General features: G+C 38.7%; 1 protein-coding gene and 1 long non-coding RNA gene across 8 annotated transcripts in view; one reads left to right on the plus strand and one right to left on the minus strand.

Moving 5' to 3' along the window:
- LOC138743382 (uncharacterized) overlaps positions 1–20,978 on the minus strand; it is a 33,379-nt gene extending 12,401 nt beyond the window's left edge. Inside the window, exons 1-6 of one of the 2 annotated variants that reach the window (XR_011344848.1) lie at positions 20,505–20,978; positions 19,881–19,997; positions 15,587–15,662; positions 11,234–11,366; positions 10,136–10,229; positions 4,044–4,140 (exon numbers count right to left, since the gene is read on the minus strand). This is a non-coding gene — a long non-coding RNA (uncharacterized lncRNA). The remainder of the gene's footprint in view (positions 1–4,043; positions 4,141–10,135; positions 10,230–11,233; positions 11,367–15,586; positions 15,663–19,880; positions 19,998–20,504) is intronic. The other variant, XR_011344849.1, reaches the window with a different exon arrangement.
- Positions 1–23,245, plus strand: part of LOC138743380 (glutamate receptor ionotropic, delta-2-like) — a 338,391-nt gene that overhangs the window by 184,275 nt on the left and 130,871 nt on the right. For all 6 annotated transcript variants that reach the window (XM_069898672.1, XM_069898668.1, XM_069898669.1 and 3 more), the window contains one exon: positions 18,843–18,896. In XM_069898672.1, coding sequence (XP_069754773.1) covers positions 18,843–18,896 — 54 coding nt within the window. The remainder of the gene's footprint in view (positions 1–18,842; positions 18,897–23,245) is intronic.

The following is a 23,245-nucleotide window of genomic DNA, read 5'->3' on the forward strand; positions in this document are numbered from 1 at the left end:
GGTAATACATAATCACTGAAAGTGTTGAACAATCTACTTCTTTCCCCTCTGATCCAGATATGAACTATCAGATACTAAATCACTCTTGTTTACTCTTCATTCAGCAAAGTGGTCTGTTGTTACACTCACCCTACCAATGGAAGTTTCTCAGGGGAAAATAAAAATTGTCTTCCATTTTTATGTTCAGTTTAATGACTTGAATTATTTCTCAGTGAATGTTAAGGTGGGAGATGCAGATTAATTGCATTTATAAAGTTACATTTTGTGATATGCACCAGTTGCAACTTTGGTTTCAACTGCAGGCTTCTTGCATGACATTTTAGTTGGTTGTTAAAAGGTGCTTCAGAATAATGCATGTTGATTTATATCCCATTTTCTTTTTCATCTTCTGAGAATGTACAGTACTTGACCTCTGGTCATCCTCATGGTTCAGCTGAAGCCAAATCTTGATGTAAGCACTTGATAGATAAATGTGCTAGATCACTCAGGGGAATTAGTGCAGTTCTCTGACCACCATGGACAGAAAATAGATTTGGGAGAAGATTAAAAGATAAAATTTTACTTCCAGGGATAAAACATACCAGCAAATAGACAGCTCATGTATTACTGATAGAATGGAGACCAAAGCAGGTATTAATTAACAGAGTAGTTAAAATAAAAAGCTTGAGTTTGCAACTATCGATTCCTCACTGACCTCAGTTCAAGTTAAAGTCAAATGACAACTACAGCACTCTGCTTATTTAAAGGTGGACCCAGAGGTCTAGGTCTCCTTGCCCTCTACAATTTAAAACCACAGTCAGGCAAATCAAGATGGGAAAGCAGCAATAAGATCTCTTTTCACATTTTCACTGCCATTTTTCCCCACCATCATCGATAAGGGTTGATTTAAATCAACTCCAGGGTATTAAGCATGCTGAAATGAATCAATGAGATTTTCGATCAGATGACTTGCATGCATCAAGAGACAGGTGAGGAACCTGGAAGTGTGCAAAGCAGACTTTGGACACTGCATTTATTGTGTAACTTAATTGATTATTTACTGGGCTCAGCAAATCATCCATTAAGATTAATTTTCCTCAGAACTTTAACCTAAGAGATGTCAATAGTATTGAAGATGGATTGGTTGCAGTCCTGTAAACTCTTTCATCTTTTGATGTCATTAATGCTGGCAATGGCTGATAATTATCATTTTATTTACCTTTGGTACAAAATAATCTACTTTTGAATGAGCTCTGAATCTCTCTATTGTTATTGGGATGGTGTCCATTAGAGTCAATAAAATTCTGTTAGTAAAAGTGGTGGGTTTGAAGTTGAAGGTTTACAATATAAAATTTTCCTGCAATAAAGTAAAACTAAATCCAAATACATGTTTGCTTTAAGTTCCACTTTGAGCATATCCTCTCATTGTTGCAGTTTATTACTCAGTGGGAAAATACTTAAAGAAACACTATCACTATATAGAGCAACTAAAACCATGCTATTTTCAGATTTAGAAACATGTTTCTTGATATTTCTGTTAGGACACCCTGTTGAATACAGGTGGCCAACTGCTTTGGGTCACATGAGTTTTTATTTAACAAAAATAACCATTTAAGCAAAAATGTTCAAATATGCCAATATATAAATCAAAGTTGGAGATCCAAAAATGATCCAAGTGAGAGTTTAAGGTTTTTTTTTTGGACATTCCTACGGCTTTGCATGAAACTTTCATTAATTAGATGCAATTTTAGTAAAAGTGGTGGGTTTGAAGTTGAAGGTTTACAATATAAAATTTCCTTTCCAATGAAGTCAAAATGAGTTAATCCCCTGATTTTCCAGAGACTGTTTTATCCAGGATTTTTTTAAGATTGTTGAGAAATGTTTATAATTCTCCCTGTAAAATGGCACCACTGTTAGTGCAAAGCCGTAACAGCGCCAGCAACCCGGGTTCAAATCAGTACTGTCTGTAAGGAGTATATATGTTCTCCCTCTGTCTCCTTGGGTCTCCTTTAGGTGCTCTGGTCTTCTCCCACCCTTCAAAATGTATGGGCTGCAGGTCATTTGGGTGTGATTGGGCAGCACGGGCTGGTGGGCCGAAAAGGCCAGTTACCATGCTGTATGTCTAAATTTAAATGTTTTATTTAAATTTAAATATTCAAAGAAAATATTTAGAAGCCTGATGAATGATGGATTTTTGTTCTATTCTCTGTAGACTGTGGTTAGAATCCTAAACATTTCCATTATCTGCTTTTACGAGGTATTCAAAAAGACGTGTATCCAAATCAGCCACAGCTTGTACAGTAGTAAATCTTTACTAAGAAATTTCTGAAGTGGGAGAGAGTTTTAAATTTCAAAAAAGAGAGAGCACTTAAATATCTCAAAAGAAACAGGAATACTAAGATTGAAATTGGGCTATGAATTATTTTAGGTAATGACGTATCTTTGTGCATGATGTGCTGGTACCGACTGTCCGATTACTGAATATGTTCATCTCCTATGTACACGTGCAAAATTCTGCAAGTTTGATCTGGATTCACCAAGTCCATGGTTTTCATTGAAACTGATACCCACTAGGCAAGCATGGTGGCAATAAACAACAGGCATCAATTGCCCTAAATTCTCTTGTGCAACTGGGGGTTGTGAAAAGCACAGTCCACTCACATGATGAGTTCAGGCCTATTTCCTTGGTGCTTAAAGGATCTGAATTCCAACCCAGTGCAGTGTCATCCCCATCTGAAGAATCTTCCAACATTACCCTCGTCTTCCAATGGCTCTACCACTGTGAGATGCAATGGTTGGCTGAAAATCTTGTGGCATTGGAGAGGCAGAAGAGGTATCTCATATGTGACTTGGGATGGGTATTAATAAATATTAATAAGTATTAATAAATGGGAGCATCCCCATGCCTATCCACCAATGCTCCCATTGATACATGATCAGGAAGCGATGAGGAATTAGACACATGATGAAGAGGCAGTGGTGGGAATTCCCTTGATTTGATTACAGCTGTGCTCTGACATGGGCCGCAGCATTCAACAACCTGAATATACCCACATGATTTTCTTTCCTTTCTTTTCTTCCCCCTCCCCCTTCTTGAAATGGCCATTTGCCCAATCTTTGCCCAATCTCAGCCCTGTTGAATGGCTCAGGGCTGAGTTTTTGAAAAACCTTTGTGTATTGAGCCATGATTTTCCATCATGTGTGTAGGGTAGTTCGTAGCATGAATTAAAGCAAATGAGGCTTAATTCAGCTCTATTTTACTGAGCTGGTCTATCTATCCTCTGGAATCTGACATTGGGTACCTATATCTGATAGATCTAACTTGGGATACCTAAGCACCAACTCTTCCTACTAGAACACCTCATACTGCTCCAATTGCTAGCCAATGTCTAAGTCACTTCCCAACCTCTGGTCCAACTCCAACACCCCTCAGCCAATTGCTATCTTGACCCATTCTTTCTCCTGAATATCCTTATTCTGCTCTCTATTTTGTTAACCACTTGCCCTTATCAGATCACAGTTCTAATCTCCCTTTCATGCAATCCCTATCTTTGCTCAGCTCCTGACCCCCCACCCCCCAACCAACCCTTCTGCCTACTAGTCATTTAAAATTGCTGCCACTGTGACCCAACCACATTCCCTGTACCCCTACAGAAGCCCTAATTCTTCCCATTTTTAATCCTGACTTTTGTTCCCCACAGCCAGGTGACAATGATATCACACATAGAGTTAGTGATAGGGTGCAACGCTGAATGTATCATTTAAGATCTCGGATCTGTTGGCCTGTAGAATTTTGCGGCAGTAGACCTTCACAGAAAATATGCATTAATTAACTGTGTGCCACATTTTCAATATGCCTTTCCAAAATTGCATAGAGAAAGAGAAAAGCATATTATTTTTAGTGATACTGAGAAATATTGGTCCTTCCAAGGAAGGAGGGTAGGAACTAAACAGATGATAATCTGGGAAATTTTCCAACAGAAACAGCAATTAGCCTCAATTCACCTCAATATATGTCTGTTAGAGCTACTTTGCCAAAGGAAAGCATTAAAGAGGGTACTCACTAGAATTTAAACATGAAAATATTTCCATTAAAATCTTCTGGTACAATTGAGGATTAGCAGGTAACAAGTCATTGGAATGCATTCTTGAAAAATGAACCTTAGAAAGGAAATGAAATATGATTTAAATTATTTTCAGAGATGTAAATTAAAAATGTTAAAAATGCAGCAGATTTCAACAGTGTAGAAACATATTGGCATAGGTAAACTTATTGAAATGAAGTTAAGATCGTTGTCATATATGGTCAGGACTTTTTAAAAGACAGCAATGAAATGGCATGTAGCTGATCCAAGACAGGGAAGCATTTGGAAAGCAAAATTTGCTTAAACACAGGAAAGGGAAAAAGACAATTTAAATATAAAATTAGGTACTGTAAAGAGAAATTTATTATAAAATGATGAGTAAAATGTCGGCCATGCCAAGTGTTATGTCTCAGAGCAGCAGCAATGCAAATTCAAGGCAGTGCTACTGTTTTACTTTGAAACATTATATTTATTAATAACTGCTAATAATATAACATATTAGTCAAATCAAAAGTGTGTGTGTGTGTGGGGGGGGGTATTTGGGGGTTGGGGGTGGGGGCTGGGAAATACCCAGACCACTACAGCTTAGGCACAATTCTGGAAAATCATTCCAAAGTTCAGTCTTTGAAATCCATTCTGGAAACTGATGCACAGAAGTCATCACGAAGGAGATGGGAGAGACCGAGTGACTGGACTGCCAAAAACTCACAAATCCTCTCCAAAGCTGTGAATGGTTGCAGCCTGTATTAGCCCCTTAAACTGATACTCTCACTAAATTAAATGGGAGCCATAACAATAATAAATAAATAAATAGATGTCAACTGTATTTACTGATTTGCACTGGGTAAGGAATGAACTGGAATTGACAAATATACTCAAGTATATTCTCATAAATCATTAAGGTACTTTAAGCCTCATGTTTCATGATTAAATAGGCTATATTAGAACATTCAAAATGAACCACAAATATATTTTAATAAAGGGAAATCATAAAATGTAAGGAAATATTTAAAAATTGTGATTAGAAAGATGAGGGTCTTGAAAATAAAATTAGAATAAAATAAAAAGGGCAATAGAATCAGAATAAGGTCACAAAAAAAATCAGGCTGAAATTCAAAGAAACTAGAAATTGGGGCTTGTATTAAATGTTCTATCCATTCTTGAGCAGTCAGTCAGGTTATAATGTGCTTTGTTCTTGACTTTTATCATTACAAAAGAGTTATCCTAGGATGTAACTACAGTACCCTCTTGTGGAACAGCGGGGTATCTAAGGAGAAAGGAAAAGGTCTGTGGGATGTAACTCTTCCAGTGTTGGACAGAAGAGCACCAGTATTAAACTGGGAAATATAATATGCTTTGAAAAATTTTAAAGCTACAATGATTTAAAAAACACAATTTGCAATTGTGATGTTCAATTGTTATCGTGTCGGGAGATTTAACGGCACTTGCGAATACTGCAAAGATTGCATATAAATGAGCAGAAAAGAGGATGGTGAAGTAATTCCTGTATTTTTCTGACCATGATATCACAAGGATGTTTACTGCAAAAATGTCTGTTTATTGGAAGAGAAATTTCAGGATTTGTTGCAATATTGTATTTTGATCTCAAATCTAATGATCTAAAAGTTACACTTGAGTTTCGCAGAGTCATTTAATTTGATTGGGCTACTTGGCTGACTTAACATAAATGAACCATGCCTATGATATAATGTTAACCATAGTTGCCAAATGTAGATGTTGGTCAAATGATGTGAAATTAAATCAGATAGCTGAAAATGATAACATTGACACAGGAACCTGTGTGTGGATGGCAATCACACTAAAAAGCTAACACAATGAGAATGAGCTCAAGACCTACATGATAAAACCATTAAAATAAATAAATCTGGTAATTAAATGTGTTGCCAACAAAAGATTGAGCATTAAAAATCATTGAGTTATCATAAAAGTGTTCCTGGTTCAATAATGTCTTTAGTAAAGTGAACCTTTTGCTCTTACCCTGAACTTCACATGACTCTTAATTTATTTAGACAAGGTGTAACAACTCACACAAAGCTGATAGTAGACCATGAAATCTCATTGGTTCATCTCCAAAGAGGCTAAAAAAAAATTCCGTACTCATCACTTGGCAATGATCCATCATTTTGGATCAAGAGTCTTCTACAAAGTAAGAAAGTGATATATTTCCAGGTGGAGGATTTTGATTACTACATGGATCTGTCACCACTACTTAATGACATCCTCACCAATCTATGGATTATTGGCCTTTTTATAAATTCCTGAGCATAAAGCTTCAAACTTAATTAATTGCAACATGGAGCTGCCTGCATACTATATACTAAAGGAAGTATATTGAGCAATGCAGAGCTGAGATATCCAAACCCTGAATGAGCTGCAAATCCTGAATCTCTAACTTGTCCAGAGCAGATACTGCGAGAAAGCAGGAAAATGGAAAAGTAAAACACTTTCCATCATCAACTGTGGTAGAAAATCTAATGTAAGTGACTTGGTTGATTAGACTGCTAATATCTTCAGCCAAAATTGGTAATTGAACGATACTTTTTGGCTCCATTATATTACAAGTTGGTATCTGACCAATTCATTTCATTCCAGATGGTACTAAAGTGAGGCTGAGAAATCTGGTCATAGCCTAATCTCTGATCCCTTAAACTATACCAGCTGTACAGAAGACCTTTGGATCACAACTCTCTAATCAAGCGGCTCTATACACTATGATTCTGGCATCATGAATTTTTTTGTAAGATTTAGCAATATTCTCTATTCATTGAGGGAATAACAGACCAAAGTATTTAGGTCAACTGTTCTTCTGCCATTTTCCCCCTGTTATTTACATCAAAGTGACAATGGAAAACTGCCACCTAGTGACAACTACTCATTGATACCACAGCTTACTGATTTTCACTTTGGGTTCCTGATGACATTGCAGCTTTGATTTAGTTATGAATGCAAGAGGTAAATTAAGGTAGAGTGCAGCTGTATCAAGCCCCTCATCAAGCCAGCAATTCCATTTAATAAGGCATAAAGAGCCCTCAGAAACTCAAGCTTAATGGATGCCAATGGAATAAACTCTATTTTGGAAAAAAACAACTGCCCTTCTGTACAACATTTCTAGCTTTGTTATGGTAACAAATAAGATAAAAATAATGCAATATATGTTGCAAACATGGATTTTCAGAAGATCTTTGATCAAGTCCCAAATGAAAATGTGGTAAATCCCCTGGTCTAAAAGAGTAACTTGCAGAATGGATGAGAAATTGATTTGGGAGCAGAAGTGTGAGTGGCAGAGCACGTTTGGTATTCAAATAGAAGAAGGTAGACAGTTATACTCCCTAGAGGCTGCATCTCAGATTAGAGTATTCTTAATATATAATTATTAATTTTCAAAAGGTTTGCTTCCTGAAAAAAATTGGGCATTATGATAGACAACTTCAAGATGAACATAAAGATAATTTATGATGTGCCGTATCACGTAGGAATATTAAATTAACTTTTATTGAATTTAGCATGCTTAATTGCATGAGTCCAACTGACCTAAGATGTTTTGGCACTGATTTTCATTTGTACTCAGCATCTGATACCTCTAGTGTCAGGGTCCAACAATAGTTGGCCAGCATTGATGGATTCAAATTGCCCTGATACTGTTTTTCCATGGTCACAATGTACTGGTGAAACGTTTCATCATATTTATCACTGACTGCACCAAGTTTTGCAGGGAAGACATCCAAGTGCAGATGCAGAAAATGAATTTTCAGTGACATGTTGCAGTTCATGTTTTTGTATCCTTGATGCATCATTTAAAATATGACAAGAAATCACGAAAAAAAGATTGTATCTAAAAAAATGGTATATGATAGGAAAATTTTCAGGTGAATTTTGTGATTAGCAGCCGAAAATCAATAAAGTAAACCCAAAAGTGTTCAGGAAGAAAAATCTTCATTGTCCAGTGTAATTAGATCTTGGTCTTGAAAAGCTGCCAAAATGTATGATGGCACAATATTTCAAAGGTGTGTTGGAAGAATAGGAGTGGACTTCAGGAATGGGTAGATCGGCTAATAGAATTGGTCAAAGGAAGGCCTGATCAAATTTAATGAGAAATATGGAAGATAGAGAAGAGGCAAGATACATTAGAAGCTAGAGTTGAACACTGATGCCTGTGACTATAGAGAGTGATTAACAAAGTATATTTGATCACAGGCATCATAAATAAAGGCAATAATTGCCAAATCATGGAGGTTATGCAAAATCATTGTGACATTGAGTACATTTCTGGTTGTCACACTTTTGGAAGGATCTTCCCTCAAAAGGGTTATATCTGGATGAGTGATTTCAATTGCATCTGTGTTTGCACTTCTTCCAGCAGAACATAGAGAAAAAAATCTTCCTGATGATGCAAGCTCATGGAATACAGGACAAATTTATTAATTGGCAAAAGATCCCAAGATAACTTGAGGAAAATATAGACAGGAATTATTAGAATTGCTCTGCAGGTCAGGCAGCATCAGAGGTGAGAGAAACATTCAACATTTGACAAAGCTTGAGGAATTTTCATCAGCTAAAGATAAAGCACATTTTAAAATTCAGGAAGGAAGGAGAGAATATAATGGAAGGTATATAACACAAGATAGAAGGCAATAAATATAAAATGAAAATGAGAAGGTGAAATTGAGTAGTAATGGGACATGGAAATTAACAGAAGGTCAGTCTTGAGAAGATGTAAATGTAGAATAATGATATTGAATCTGAAGTAGAAATTCAGTTTTATTGTAAATGTTAAACTTGCTGTTGAGCCCAAAGGTCAGTAGTGAGTTGGAAGAAAACAATTTTGTCACTTTTAATGCTACATCTGAAAATATGATGAAATTGGTTCGAAATTTTTAAAAATCAGGGAATAGGAAATAAACAAGAGAATATGACTGATTATTATTCTGCAAATGACTAGCATAGGCTCTTGTGACTGATTCACAATCTTGACGTGTTGCATCAAATCTGTTCTGTGAAAGATTGCTCTTGAATCTAAAAGTGTCAATCATGTCTTCATCTCCATTTCCCTACATATCCTTGTGCTAACCCAGGCCTCTAATTGCCATAGTTTTCCTACAAAGATGCTATAATCCTCTGACCTCCAGGAAGATATATTATCTCTAAGAGATTCTAGTTAACCACTCATACCCTATCTTCCTCGTACTTTATGTATTCTTTAAGATATATAGATTAGCCTTGCATGCAATTCTCCTGCATCCATTTCACAGCTTTCATTGGTCAGTGTTGCTCCCATATTAACAACATAAAAACTGCAACATTTCAATAAATCTATTGCTTTCCTTTCAAGGCAATTAGCAGTAACATGTATTCAACCTTGCCATCCTCTTCAAATGCTTCTTTACATTCCTCCAGCCATATGAGAGTGTGATGACCAAGTTATTGACATCTTTGCCTGAATTGGAGAGCATGTCTTATGATGATAAAGGTGGTATGATAGAGATGTTTGAGATGATGAGAGGCATTGATTGTGTGGCTGGCAGAGGCTTTTGACCAGTGTTGAAATGGCTAATATGAGGGAGCATAGTTTTAGTGTAATTAAGCCATAAATAAGAGGCAGGTTTTTTTTTAACATAGAGAGTGGTGGGTACATGGAATGCATTGGCTGCAACAGTGGTGAAAGCAGGGACAAAGAGAGTTATGGATAGATACTTGGAACTGTGAACAATGGAGGTTTATTCAGTAAGGAAATTCTAGGCAGTTATTATTAGATTGGTACAACACTGTGGGCCAAAGGACCTGTAGCTTTCTATATTCTATGTTCCTTTACACTTTCATAAGTGAAACAAATTAAATCATCTATACTTACATGGCTAACAGTGCAACCTTCACCTGTCATTTCACTGTTAAGCAGACACATAATTATATGCATACTGTACTCTGTGATTCATTATGGTATGGGAAGAAGCTGTGAGCCAATTTTTGAAATAGAGATTACCTCCCAAAAAAAGGCAGATGCCAATTTGTTTACCAACTGGGATGTAACTAATCAACGAGTTCCATTCCCTTACCTCATATCTTAGATTTCCTTTGACAATCGTGTTTCACAATGTGGACATAAAATTAAGTCAACAGATATGAATCTCACATCCTGGAATCCAGATCCTGGATAAGTGAATAGCATAGTCAACTAAATATATCAAACCGAGCTGGGAATGAACAACTTTAACAGTTTAAATTTTGTAGTTATAATCAAATCCAGAACTATTTGTATAAAATAAAACAAAAAATGTTAACTAGGGGATGTTGAACCAAATCTAAATTCTTGCTTGTCTCTATGTAATAGGGTATCTTAGGTGCACTGTTGCATTGGCATACATTTCATGGAATTGTCACAAATGAGAGAAGCAAACGTGGGCATTAAGTAGAAACTGGCTTCAAGTCTTTTTGCTTTGAAATCCTTTTCAGTCTTGTGCTGAAAATCAACATTTCCTGTATCCTTACTGTACTTTGAAGCTGGCACAAATTTCATAAGAATCTGAAACCATCATTTAAACAGTGGGGTTTTTTTTAAGCTATAGGGTAGGGCAGGAAACCAAAATTATTTACTTTTTTTTCCCCTGAAAATGGAAAATGCAGAACCATAGACATGGATTTTGCAACTGAAAAGATGAGAGGTTTGCCATCACCACACTGTGAACCTGAAAACAAAATCTGAACCATGCATATATGAGGCAGATGTGGAACTCTAGAATGTTGCCTGTGATTCCTTGTCGTCTCATATTATATAGTTTTTTCACAACGTTCTTCAACACAGTTTTCTCAAATGTATGAAATAATGAAAATTATAATTCACTAAAATAAATTCATAAAATGGTTTGTTTGTTATATGAAAGGTGAATTTTACTAGCAGAAAATAAACAACAATTATTGTTTAAATGCTCCCTAACCCTAAAAAAAATTAGTGCAGATTAGAATTCATTCACATAAAACACTCAATGAGAAATGCATGGTTGGTGAAGAGAGGGAAATTTTAATATGCAACCATTTGTGCCACATACACCTATGTACAAAATATAATTTGTCTTCAGTAAAATCTCAACACTGTTTCCCCATTACCACTCTGTGACAGCACTGCTATTCACTAACTAATTTAAAAATATGATTACCTGGTACATTGTGGAATCCTGATGGGCTTACGGAAATGACCTTAAATTGCATAGCTGCACATCAAAAGTGAAGCATAGAAATTGAAACAGGGTACGTGTCAGTTCGAGGCAGCCAAAATATGGGCATAGTCATCTGTCAATGAAGAATAAATTAGCATTTGTTTTATTAATGAGGTGCCATTCCAATGTAAAAACCCATCCAATTTAACGATTAGAAGATGATACATTTTATTTAGTGAAGCTAGAATCTCACTTGCTGATTAATCCAAGGTCTTTTGTATGTTTGGCAATAATTTTGATTGTATTTTAGTATTATGTAGGATTAATTTGTACTGAATGAGTAAATTGCACATGCTTTTGTTTATTTCACATTCAATTAATTAACATTTACAATAATGAAGTGCATAAGTCATGAAAAATATATTACTGATTTCTTAACAAAAGTGCAGCAAATCTCAAGGAGCACACACTAGTTCTTTCTTTCTTTGGCTTGGCTTCGCGGACGAAGATTTATGGAGGGGTATGTCCACGTCTGCTGCAGGCTCATTGGTGACTGACAAGTCCGATGCGGGACAGGCAGGCAGGCATCAGCGGTTGCAAAGGAAAATTGGTTGGTTGGGGTTGGGTGTTGGGTTTTTCCTCCTTTGTCTTTTGTTAGTGAGGTGGGCTCTGCAGTCTTCTTCAAAGGAGGTTGCTGCCCGCCGAACTGTGAGGCGCCAAGATGCACGGTTGGAGGCGATATCAGCCCACTGGCAGTGGTCAATGTGGCAGGCACCAAGAGATTTCTTTAGGCAGTCCTTGTACCTTGTACCTTGTACCTTGTACAGAGGTACACACTAGTAAATCTTAATAAAATCAACATAGGGCAAAATAATTTCCATTGTCTTTTTCTGATGTCATTTTACACATTGAGCTATGTCAGCCTGTTGTTCAAATAGGACAAATATTGAAGGTAATTGACCAAATGTAGGCATTAAAACATTTGGACTGGTCAATTTAACAACTCACTATCTTAACTATCTCTTTAATCAGTGGATTTTTTTTTTACATTTCTTTGAAATCTGCTTCAGCCAAGAAGAAAAATATCAATGCAAGTGATTAAAACATGGTACAAAATTTGTAGTAATGATTCTTTATCATTAACTGTACTGTCAATAAATTTATGAGATTTGGCTTTAAACAGTCAACAACTTTCTTGAGGGTTTCTATGTAAGAAGATTTCAAAATGTGAATTTTAATTGATTATTCCAAGCTGAAAAAGAACAGAGTCCATAAGAATAATAAGAATGGAACAACCATTTCTGTCTGTAAAAAAAGCATGGAATGTTTAAGTTGTAACCTTCATGATGGAAAATTGAAATTCTGATCATTTTCTAATTGTGTGATGCAATTGGCACTGTTTAGATTTTGCTCTTTCACGATTTGGGGCTATTAATGAAGTAAAGTCCACCCAACAATATAACTTTCATTTTACATGTTTACCATTTTAATGAATAAAATATTTATTGTATTCAATTCTGAATAATCATGACTTACAGGAATATAAGCAGAAGTTTTTTAAAAATGAAAAAAATCATGTTTAAAACAGTATTCAATCTTGAGATTTTATAAAGCAAAAAAATGTGTAATACCTTGCCTAGCTTTTCAAAAGGCAAATATTGGAGATGTGTGTCATTTGAGAGTAAAATATTTTGCATCTTACTGCAGGAAGATCAATTACTGAAGCAAACCTTTAAACTTTTGACAGAGAGGAAGACAAATTTTTCAGGCTTAATTAACCATAACTCAACCAGTACCAAAAAGCAAAATATAAAGACTGATGAAATGTAACAGAGCTGCCCATTTGACAGGCTGTTTTTCTGAAGTAGATAACACTAATCTCACCATAGTCCAGCAGAAAAGTGGTAAAGAATCATGCACTTTAAAGGACATTAGGGGCCTATTTCCTCTCTTGTCAGCTTCCTGAGATAAATCCTCAATCCCATTTATTTTCCCTTTCTGAATCCCTTCCGTTACTTGTTCTTACAGGAGAAATCCATTACCCAGAGGATGAAAAGCTCTTCCCCTCTGTGATCTGTGATCTACCAGAGAAATTCACATCATTACTATTGCAAAAAAAAAAATTTGTCCATTTATTATCTTTAGTGACCACTTGATTTTTTTTTTCTTGGGTACAGCACTGTGCAGACGGTCACATTTGATGTTGATAGTACCAGTGTGACAGTGGGATTGCCACAAGCGAGTTGATTTGAAGGTGATTGCTTTTCAATTATTATACAGAAAATAAATTGTTGAAGTGCCAATATGTGGGGAAAATTATAAGGAAGAATATCTGTTCGACTAGATATTGTGCATCAAACACATTTGCATTATGTGGAAGTTGTTTATTTGGTTTTGAGAAATGAAAAGTAAATTTATTGAAGTGTTGTGCCCCAACAAAGCAAAGTGCTGAGTATGTGATATTGCTTTCGTGATATGAAATTTCTAAAACAAAAATTCTTGCAATAAGTTGTTGATGTAGCCTGAAACCTTCACTCTCCATTTGCCATGATAACATAGATTTGAACAGTCAGCTGTCTGACAGGTGCAATGAGTGGAATGTATGTTTGGTACTATTCTAAGTATCAGGCTGATGGGCACCCAAAGATAGTCAAATGATGTTGGCTGTTTTCATGAGAGGTGGGAGACCTAGCAATTCATAAACTATACTGTTCCCTTCAATGCTTTGCACTTTTGTGAAGTTAACAATTGGAACTCACAACTTCCACACTCATTCTGCAGGGCATTCCTTGACATGTTTCCTTTTACAAAAGCAACTACCAACATTGAGCACAAGGGAACAAATATGACTGTGTTTTCTAAAAGCAGATGTGGTATTAGCCACATGAAAGGTACTTAGCAGAGAGGCCATGCTCATTGGTATAACTGAGGCTATCAGTGCGAAGGGGAAAGATAAAAAAAATTGCTCGAAGCACAAAACATGTTAATCAATTACTGTGGAAGGACCATTTCTGGGTTCTGATGAATGAAGCTTCTTTGTATAATGTCTTGCTGTGGGTCAGGTCCAGAGAGAAAGACTATACAAACAAAAAGAAAATAAATTGTATCACAATAAAGAGGACAGGCAAAAAGGTTGCCTGTTCTGAAGCAAAGAGAAATAAAGAACGAGTTCAGTATTGTGTTTTGCGAGCCATTACCTGTCAAGAAGTCAAGTTTATTGTCATAACCCAACAAAACATCGTTCTCCAGTCCTCGGTGCAAAGCATGCAGACATACATATGCAGGACAAGTATTTCATCTATTCAAATGAAGAAATATTTGTTTCATTAATATGAGAGTCTAGAATCTAGATGGTTAGTGTGAGCAGTTCCTTTGGTAGTTCAGCATTCTCATTGCCCGAGGGAAGAAGCTCTTCCGCATCTGGTGGTGGTGGCTCTGATAACTACTAACGGGAGCAGCTGAAACATGCCATTTGCAGGGTGGAAATGGTCCTCAATGATTTTATGTGCCCCCTTCAGACAATAATCCTGATAGATCATGTTGATTGGGGGGGGGGGTGGGGGGGAGACTGCACTGATGCTCTCTGCCATTCTTATGGTCCTGTGGGATAACCTCCAATCCATTTCTCTGCAGCAACTTTACCACACAGTGATGCAACCAGCAGGATGCTCTTCCAGTAGAAGGTTGACATAATGGTGGCTGGTAGCCTTGGTACCCATTCTTCTCAGAAAGTACAATTGCTGTTGCACCTTCCTAGCAAGTGAGGAGATGTTGAGTGTCCATGGTAGTTCACTAGTTAAGTGAACACCAAGGAACTCGGTGCTCTGTACTCTCTCGACAACAGAATTGTTGATGTGTAGTTGAGGGTGGCCATTCCTGGTTCTTCTGAAGTCCACGATCATCTTCTTTGCCTTGTCCACATTAAGATTCAGGTTTTTGCTCTCACACCTTTATCATGAGATTTTTCACCTCTTTGTACTGTGACTCATTGTTGGTGTTGAGGTCAACTACTGATGTGTCATCTGCGTGCTTGATGACACTGATGGAAAGTGAAAGTTTGTTTTAATAATTCTGTAGGACACAGGCAGAGAGGGTAGAGTGGGAGTGGGGTGGTGAATTAAAGTGGCTATCAACTGGAAGCCAGTGCCATCTCTTGCCTGAGTGCAGGTACTTCGCAAAGTGATCACTCTTTCGATCTTCTGTTTCTCCTTTGAAGAGGAAACCACATTTTGATGAACCAGTGCAGAACACTAGATTGGAAGAACTGCAAGGGAATCACTACTCATCAGTAAAAAAAAACTATTTGGGTCTCTGGGTGTGGAAAGAGCAAAAATGAAAGGATAAGTGTCGCACCTCCTGCGGTTAACCATTTGATCTTCCCTTGATCGAAGGTCTGCATATTTTCACTTCTCAGCAACCAAGGAATCACCTTTTATAGGAACACATGAACAGACAAAACCACATTAAGAATGAGTCATTTAATTTTGTTTGTATTTTCCTGAAATAAATTTATAAATTTAGATTGAAATATGAAATTTATTGTAGATTTTATTCAATGTGACAATCAGTGGTGGAGGAATGATCAGAAATTTGGGATGCAGATGAACATCCTAAATGGGCAGCATGGTTCGTGTAGTAGTTAATGTGACACTATTACAGAGCCAGGGATCTACATTCGAATTTGGCACTCTCTGTAAGGAGCGTGTATGTTCTTCCTTTGCCTGTGTGGGTTTTCCCCATGTGCTCTGGTTTCTTCCCACACTCTAAAACATACAGGGTTGTAGGTTAATTTGGGTATAATTGGGCAGCATGGGTTGAAATGACTGAAGTCGGCTTACACCACGTTCTAAATTAAAAAATAAATTAGCTGTGTTTATTATTTCATCATCCAATGCTGGGAAATGGTCACCTTTCTTTTCATGCTCCTCCACTTAACGTCTACTTTCATCTTCTTCAATACTTTCCACATTCTTGCTCATCAACTTCTTTCCCATCGCCAACGTAAAGGGAAATTCCCTCAAAATGTTCAACTTATGCATCATAAGCCTAAACAGCTTGATACCTTTTCACCTGAATATTGCCCTGTTACTTCAGAGAGGCACAGCCAATGAAAGGGCTAACGGGGGGGGGGGGGGGGGGGAAACCAGTTGAATGCTCTGCATTCTACCTTGTCACTGCATTTCACTCCATGAGTTCTGAAGTGGAACCGTGAGGAATGTCACTCCTTTGTCACTCATTCGGTGGCTTTGGGTAAATTGTGTTTATTGCCAGGATAACAGGCATTTGTCTGCAAGATGTATTTTTTGTGCTTCAGTATTCTTTGCATGTGAAGGGAATGGAATTCCTTTTGATTCATAGCCATGCTCATGTGGTGTACACAAAACTATGAAGGCATATTCAGTGGGCTAGATTGCTCTATGACATACAGATGCAAACACATTAGTAAAATTCAGAACCCGACCTTTGGAATCTTCAAAGTCTCTCCAATAAAGAATTATTAAGGGAAGCTAGTTTTCATTAAGGCATGCCAAAGTACATTTCAGTTTCAGATGTTCATTATTGAAATTGTGTCACCTGAAATTGAGACAAAGCTCAGGATAAGAGGAGTTAGGGTCAGCACTCAGTACATGAGAGTAGGGCCAGAGATCAGGTTGTTAAGGCCAGGGATAGGAACTGGGTCTTAGGGTCTGGGGCTTAAGCCAGGAATTTACTTTTGCAAGGATCAGATCTAGGGTCAGGAGCAATGATCAGGGAATTGGCTGTAGGTTGGGGCCTCCACCAAGGGCTTGAAGGATCATTGCCTAAGGAGGAATTGGAATTGATTTTAAAAATAAATGTTAAAAGTTTCTCGATTAGCTTTGAGATGAAATATCCCTCACATTGCAATGTTTTCTTTATTCATATGGATTGCCATCCATATCATTGTACCAGGAAACATAGTACGGTGTACTTTCTGGATTCTATAGCCTCTCTGAAATGAGGTTGTTAGAGAACTAAGACCATAGGAGGATCAAGTGAAACAGGAAAGTCTCCAGATGCTTTAATTGTAGTGAAACACAAATGCTGGAGGAACTCAATAGGTCTCACAGCATCCATAGGAGGTAAAGGTATATTACCGACAATTTGGGCCTGAACCCTTCTTCAAGGTCCCTTGGCCATAACTGTCGGTAATGTATGAGGATCAAGGCCAGAACCTCAGGAAGGAGGTGATATTTGGGTGCTGGGTGGGAGATCAGTTGTGAAGGTTGGTCATGGAAAATGAGGTAACAGGTGTGGGAAGGAAGTTTGAAGAGAAAAAAAATAAGTTCACAGAAATCCCACTCCATCATTGCTTTAGAAAGTTTGGTCTTCCTGGGAATGATTTGATGATTGTAGATGGGTCTGTGCATTTTTAACCACCTTATTACAAATAGAGCACTAAAGATCTTGAATGACATGGGTTTTAGATTCCTAAGGTGATGTTCTGAATGACAATACATGGAAATGAAGAAAACATTGTGATGTGAAGAATATTTCCTCTCAAAGCTGATAGAGTAACTTTGATAGGTTTGTTTTGAAGTGATGCAAGTTTTGATTGATCATAAATTTTAATGTTGCCTTTATTAAGGGTGAAGAAGGAGATTAGAATAAATATATTTATCTAGAAAATTCTGGGAACAAGAAAAACTTTGCCACAGGGAATGATTAAGACAAACCATTGAATCTTCAAAGTGAAAATTGGATAACTGTTTGAAGCAGATGAAGACTGATTGCAGAGAGGATAAAAAACAAAAGGATTAGGTTTGCCAAAACAAAAGGATAAGGTTTGCAGCAGTCAGCAAAGAGGCAATGAAGCAAATAGTTGCCTTCTGGACTGTAAATTCGCTTGAATGTAAAATGTTTTAACTGTAGGCTTGAGATCCAGCTGTACTTTACAGTATTGGCTTAATTATTTTATACATTTGCAGGAAATAATCCAGACTCTAGGTTTTGTATAACGAGTTCATTTCTAAACATTACAAAAATATTGAACTCTTTGTAATCATTGTGTACTTGGAAGCAAATGAGATATTTTCTTGTATATTTACATTTAAATAATTAGATGTGATTTAAAAGTGATTCTTATATTTATATTTTCATATGTAGTTATTGGAAAATCATTCTGTCCATAAAGCTGCTAAAAGAGGCATAACTGCTATAAGTTCACATTGTCAATGGAATATGCTTAATATAATACTGTAAAATATATTGTTAAACATGCTGATTAATTTGATGTTATTATTAGGTGAACTTTGTACTTCACTGCTTGCCAAAAGTAAATAGTGTTGTTTGTGATCCGTTAATCACAAAGTATATTTTAAAAGGTGATGCACTGATCTTTGATACCACTCATATGCCAGAACAAACTGAATTGCTTGAAGCCAATTAAAAATAAGAACAGAATGGGGGGGGGGGGGAGAAGAAATTAAAGCCTTCCAATAAGACATAGTCATTATTTTCTTGATGAATTTGTAACTTAAAATAAATTCCTTTAGTTTGTATTTGAAACATGTGATAAAGTGGAAAAATTAAGCCTGATAATTTCTTGAAAAAGTTGTGTAACCTATGAATTATTGCTTCCCATTTGCAGGCTGTTGATACCAATTTGGCAGCTGTTGATAGTCACTGGATCTTCATAAATGAGGTAATTGAAATTGCGTCGAACGAGTCCTACAATGTACCAGAACTTTGTCAAATATGAGTGTAAATTGTATTTGTTGCTTAAACTGTGTGCATATACAGAAAACAGATGTGTAGCTTATTCACCTAGAAACTTGTTTTATAGCCACATAAAGACGAATGCTCACTGAAGGCACAGATTTATAATTTCATGATCCATTGTGTTCATTTCATGTCATGTGTAAGCATGTCCAATTATTGCCTTATTGAAATCATTGTTTTTTAAGAAATTCTGATCGTTATTTGACTTACATATAGTTTTTGGCCTACTACTCAATAAATAATTTCTATTTTGGAGCTGTAGATCGAACAGATATTTGCTCAACCTTATATTGGAATACAAGAACAGGAGCAGACTTTTCAGGCCTTGAGCCTTTCTTACTAATCATTTGCATAGTGATGGATTCACATCGATATATTGTGATTGCCTGCGATCACATGCCTGAAAACACATATTGAACTTGAAGCAATCATTTTCATTTTTGAAAATATCCACGAATTTTGAGGGATGTGAGTTCTAAGCTTTGTGTGAAAGCGGGTTTCACTCCCTGGACTATGGTTTCCTTGTTTTGGATTTCTGCACCAAAGAAAATACATTTTCGCTAACAAACCTTCAACTTGTTTTATCGTTTATAAGTTCCTCAATTATACAACTTGCCACATTCATGAAAATAAAATTCATAAATGTTCCATGCTTTGAATTTGTAACAGGTTATGTGTGTATTTTAATGTTGCATATGTTTTTTATTTGCTACTTTGAAAATACTGCACCACATATTAACTAATGCAAACATCGATAGCATGTATGATAAGTATACATGGTAGATGTCAGAAGAATAATTGACAGATTTCCCACCAAAATAATACTGCTATTCTTCATATACCAAAGAGTTGATAATTCCGATGAACTCTGAAATTGAAGGTTAATTTTTTTTAAATTTCGACTTACCGTATGGTAACAGGCCCTTTCAGTCCACGAGTCTGTGCTGCCCAATTACATCCAATTAACCTACAACCCATGGTATGTTTTGAACAGCGGTAGGAAACCAAAGTCCCCGGAAGAAACCTACACAAAAATGGGGAGAATGTACAAGCTGCTTACAGCCATTGCGGGATTCGAACCCAGGTCCTGATCACTGGTGCTGTAACAGCGCTTCGTCCTCTTAGCCCAAAGCACCATGTGACATGACCCCTGCTCCCATTGCCAAGCCTCCTTGCTGGTGTAGACCTGAACCCATGTTGTTTTTCAATTTCTGTCAGAGATTAGTCAGCGAGTGAGGGAGGTGGAGGTGCAGGACCAAAATCCAGCGAAAGAGTAGGTGAGATAAAGATGTAAAATCAAGTATTGGAGGCAGCAACAAGGTTGGACAATAGTTAAAGATTAGAAGGAGGAAGTGTGGGTAAGTGGCTATGTAATTCAGAGATTCTCTGTGAATTAGACAATGAAATATAGGCATCATCATTTCGTTAGAAATGAGGAGAGTTAACATCAGAGAGCAGGTGGGTGATCCAGGTTTGGAGGAAGGTTGGGAAAGATTTCTGGTCCACTAGTCTTACTCCAAAAGCAATTTACCATTGACAAGTCTGACAAGTCCAATTGGTATCTGTGGCCTGTCAGTCTCTAAAGTCAACCCATCAGTTACTGAGCTGTTCAGATGCTTAACTTCTTGATAAATTCAATTCTGCTCAGATTTGAAATTTTCTTTCTTATGTTCAGATCCCTTCATGACTTTTCCCCACCTCGTTCCATGACCCAACTCATTGTTTTGACCTTGAGAAGGTAAACACTCATTATGCCATTGATTCATGTCAAACTATTGGTGACTATTCAACTATTGGTGACTGCCAAACTTTTTTGTTCTGATATTTCCATCCATTGCTCTGACACTCCACCTGTGCTCTCTTTTAAGACCTTGAAACACACTATTTTGACTGAATTGTCACTCCCTTTCATTATCCTGTGGCGGTGCACTCTCTCATGGCGAACTGGCCCCGCGTGTAATGCCACGTGGTGGGGCAGCCTTGGAAAGATGGCACCTTCAGGGTTTCTCCCTGCATCGTCTGCCCAGCAGTTGCCTGGGGCAGCAATTATGACATTACAATGCACACGGTGACTGAGCTTATGCTGCCCTTAAAGGGGCATGCACTGAATTTGAATAAAACAGTCGTTAACGACATTCAACGTGGTGGCTGTGTCTTTCTTGGCTGTGGCCAGCTCCACATTGGTGACCCCGTTTAGCCCAGACGCCTCTCTGGTCTCAAGAACATTGATCCGGCAGAGATCAATGACATTGCCATCAAACTGCCCCCCTTCTGGACCCATCGCCCGCATATGTGGTTCAGGCAAGCGGAGGTGCAGTTTCAACTGAGGAACATTTCAGCAGATGCCACGATGTTCTACCATGTCGTGAGCATGCTGGACGAAGAAATGGCAGCCAGGATGGATGATCTGATACACAACCCGCTGGCCGAGGGTAAATATCCTGCCCTCAAGAACCTGCTCCTTGGCACTTTCGGGCTCTCCCCTCTGCAGCGTGCCTTCAGGCTCCTGCACCTCGACGGGCTTGGGGACCACACACCATCGGTCCTAATGGACAAGATGCTGGCACTGGCGGAGGATCACAAACCTTGTTTCCTCTTCCATCAGATCTTACTCAAGCAGATGCCCGAGGAACTACATCCAACTACTCCTGGCGGATGAGGACTTCACGGATCTACGCCGAGTCGCAGCCTGAGCGGACACCTTCTGGCGCACCAAGAGGGAGAATAAAGCAGCCCTCAGTCAGGTTGCATGACCAAGAGCCAGCTGGGCGCAATACTGCCCCAAGCACAAGCCGGAGGAGCACCATTCCACCTGGTGCTTTTACCATCTGCACTGGAGACCGCAAGCTCATAAATGCTGACAACCATGTGACTACCAGGGAAATGACCCGGCCGGCCGCCGTTGATGGCTGCGATGGCTGGCCATGTGAACACCTCCTTCACGTTACCGACAAGTCCACCGGCTGGCATTTCCTGGAGGACACAGGAGTGGAACTGAGCTTCCTGCTGCCCACTACCCTCGAGACACGCACCCGATTTCATGGTCCCACCCTGTGGGCAGACAGCGGTTCAGCCATCAAGACCTTCGGTACCTATCCGCAGAGCGCAGATTCAGATTGGGAAAGAGAAATTCCACTGGAAGTTAGTGTTAGCCTCAGTGGGTACTGCGTTGTTGGGGGACGACTTCCTGAGTGCACATGGACTGTTGGTTGACATGAAGGGCAAGAGGCTGGTCAATGCTCGCACCTTCCATTCGGTGCGTCTGGATGCCATGCACGCCTGCAAGCCTGAGATCGCTGCCATCGCCACTTCCAGGGATGACTATTCGAGCATACTCCGTGATTTCCCCATAATTCAGCACCACCTTACCCCAACACAGGGTATACCACCATATCTCCACGCAGGGCTTCCCACTGCACGCCAAGCACAGCCGACTTCTGCCTGAGAAGCTGCAGCTGGCAAAGGAGGAGTTTTTCTGTCTGCAGGAGTTGGGGATCGTCTGTCGCTCGGACAATGCCTGGGCATCCCCTCTCCGCATGGTCCTCAAATCCTCCGGGGACTGGAGACCCTGTGGTGAATGACGCGACCACAATGAACAGGTACCCGGTGCCCCACATTCAAGACTTCTTGGCCAATCTCCATGGCACGCAAGTCTTCTCCAAGGTTGATCTGGTGTGGTGGTATCATCAGATCCTGGTCCACCCCAAGGACATCGGCAAGACAGTGATCATCACCCACTTTGGCCTCTTTGAATTCCTGCGTATGCCTTTCGGGCTCAAGAACATGGCCCAGACTTTTCAGCGCCTCGTGGACACAGTGGGTAGGGACTTGGACTTTGTGTTTACCTACCTGGATGATATCCTTATTGCCAGCTGCAACCGAGAAGAACACAAGGCCCACCTCCATACCCTGTTTGCCCGACTGGCAGAGTTTGGCCTCACGGTCAACGTGGCCAAGTGCCAGTTCAGCAAGCAGACACTGCAGTTCCTGATGTACACCATCTCAGCACCAGGTGCTGCCCCGACACCAGAGAAGATCGCAGACATTCAGCGGTTCCCCAAGCCAACCACCCTCAAGGGCCTGCTGGAGTTCATGTGGATGGTGAATTTTTACCATCAATTCATCCCCGGCGCCGCCGCTGTTCGCGTTGTTTACCGCTAAGGAGAAAGTCCTGACCTGGTCGGAGGAGCCAGAGACCGCTTTTGCCACAACAAAGGAGAGCCTTGCCAACACAACTCTATTGGTGCACCCATGCCCGGAGGCACACATGGC

Source organism: Narcine bancroftii, chromosome 9 (assembly GCF_036971445.1).
Source record: "Narcine bancroftii isolate sNarBan1 chromosome 9, sNarBan1.hap1, whole genome shotgun sequence".
NCBI lineage: Eukaryota > Metazoa > Chordata > Chondrichthyes > Torpediniformes > Narcinidae > Narcine > Narcine bancroftii.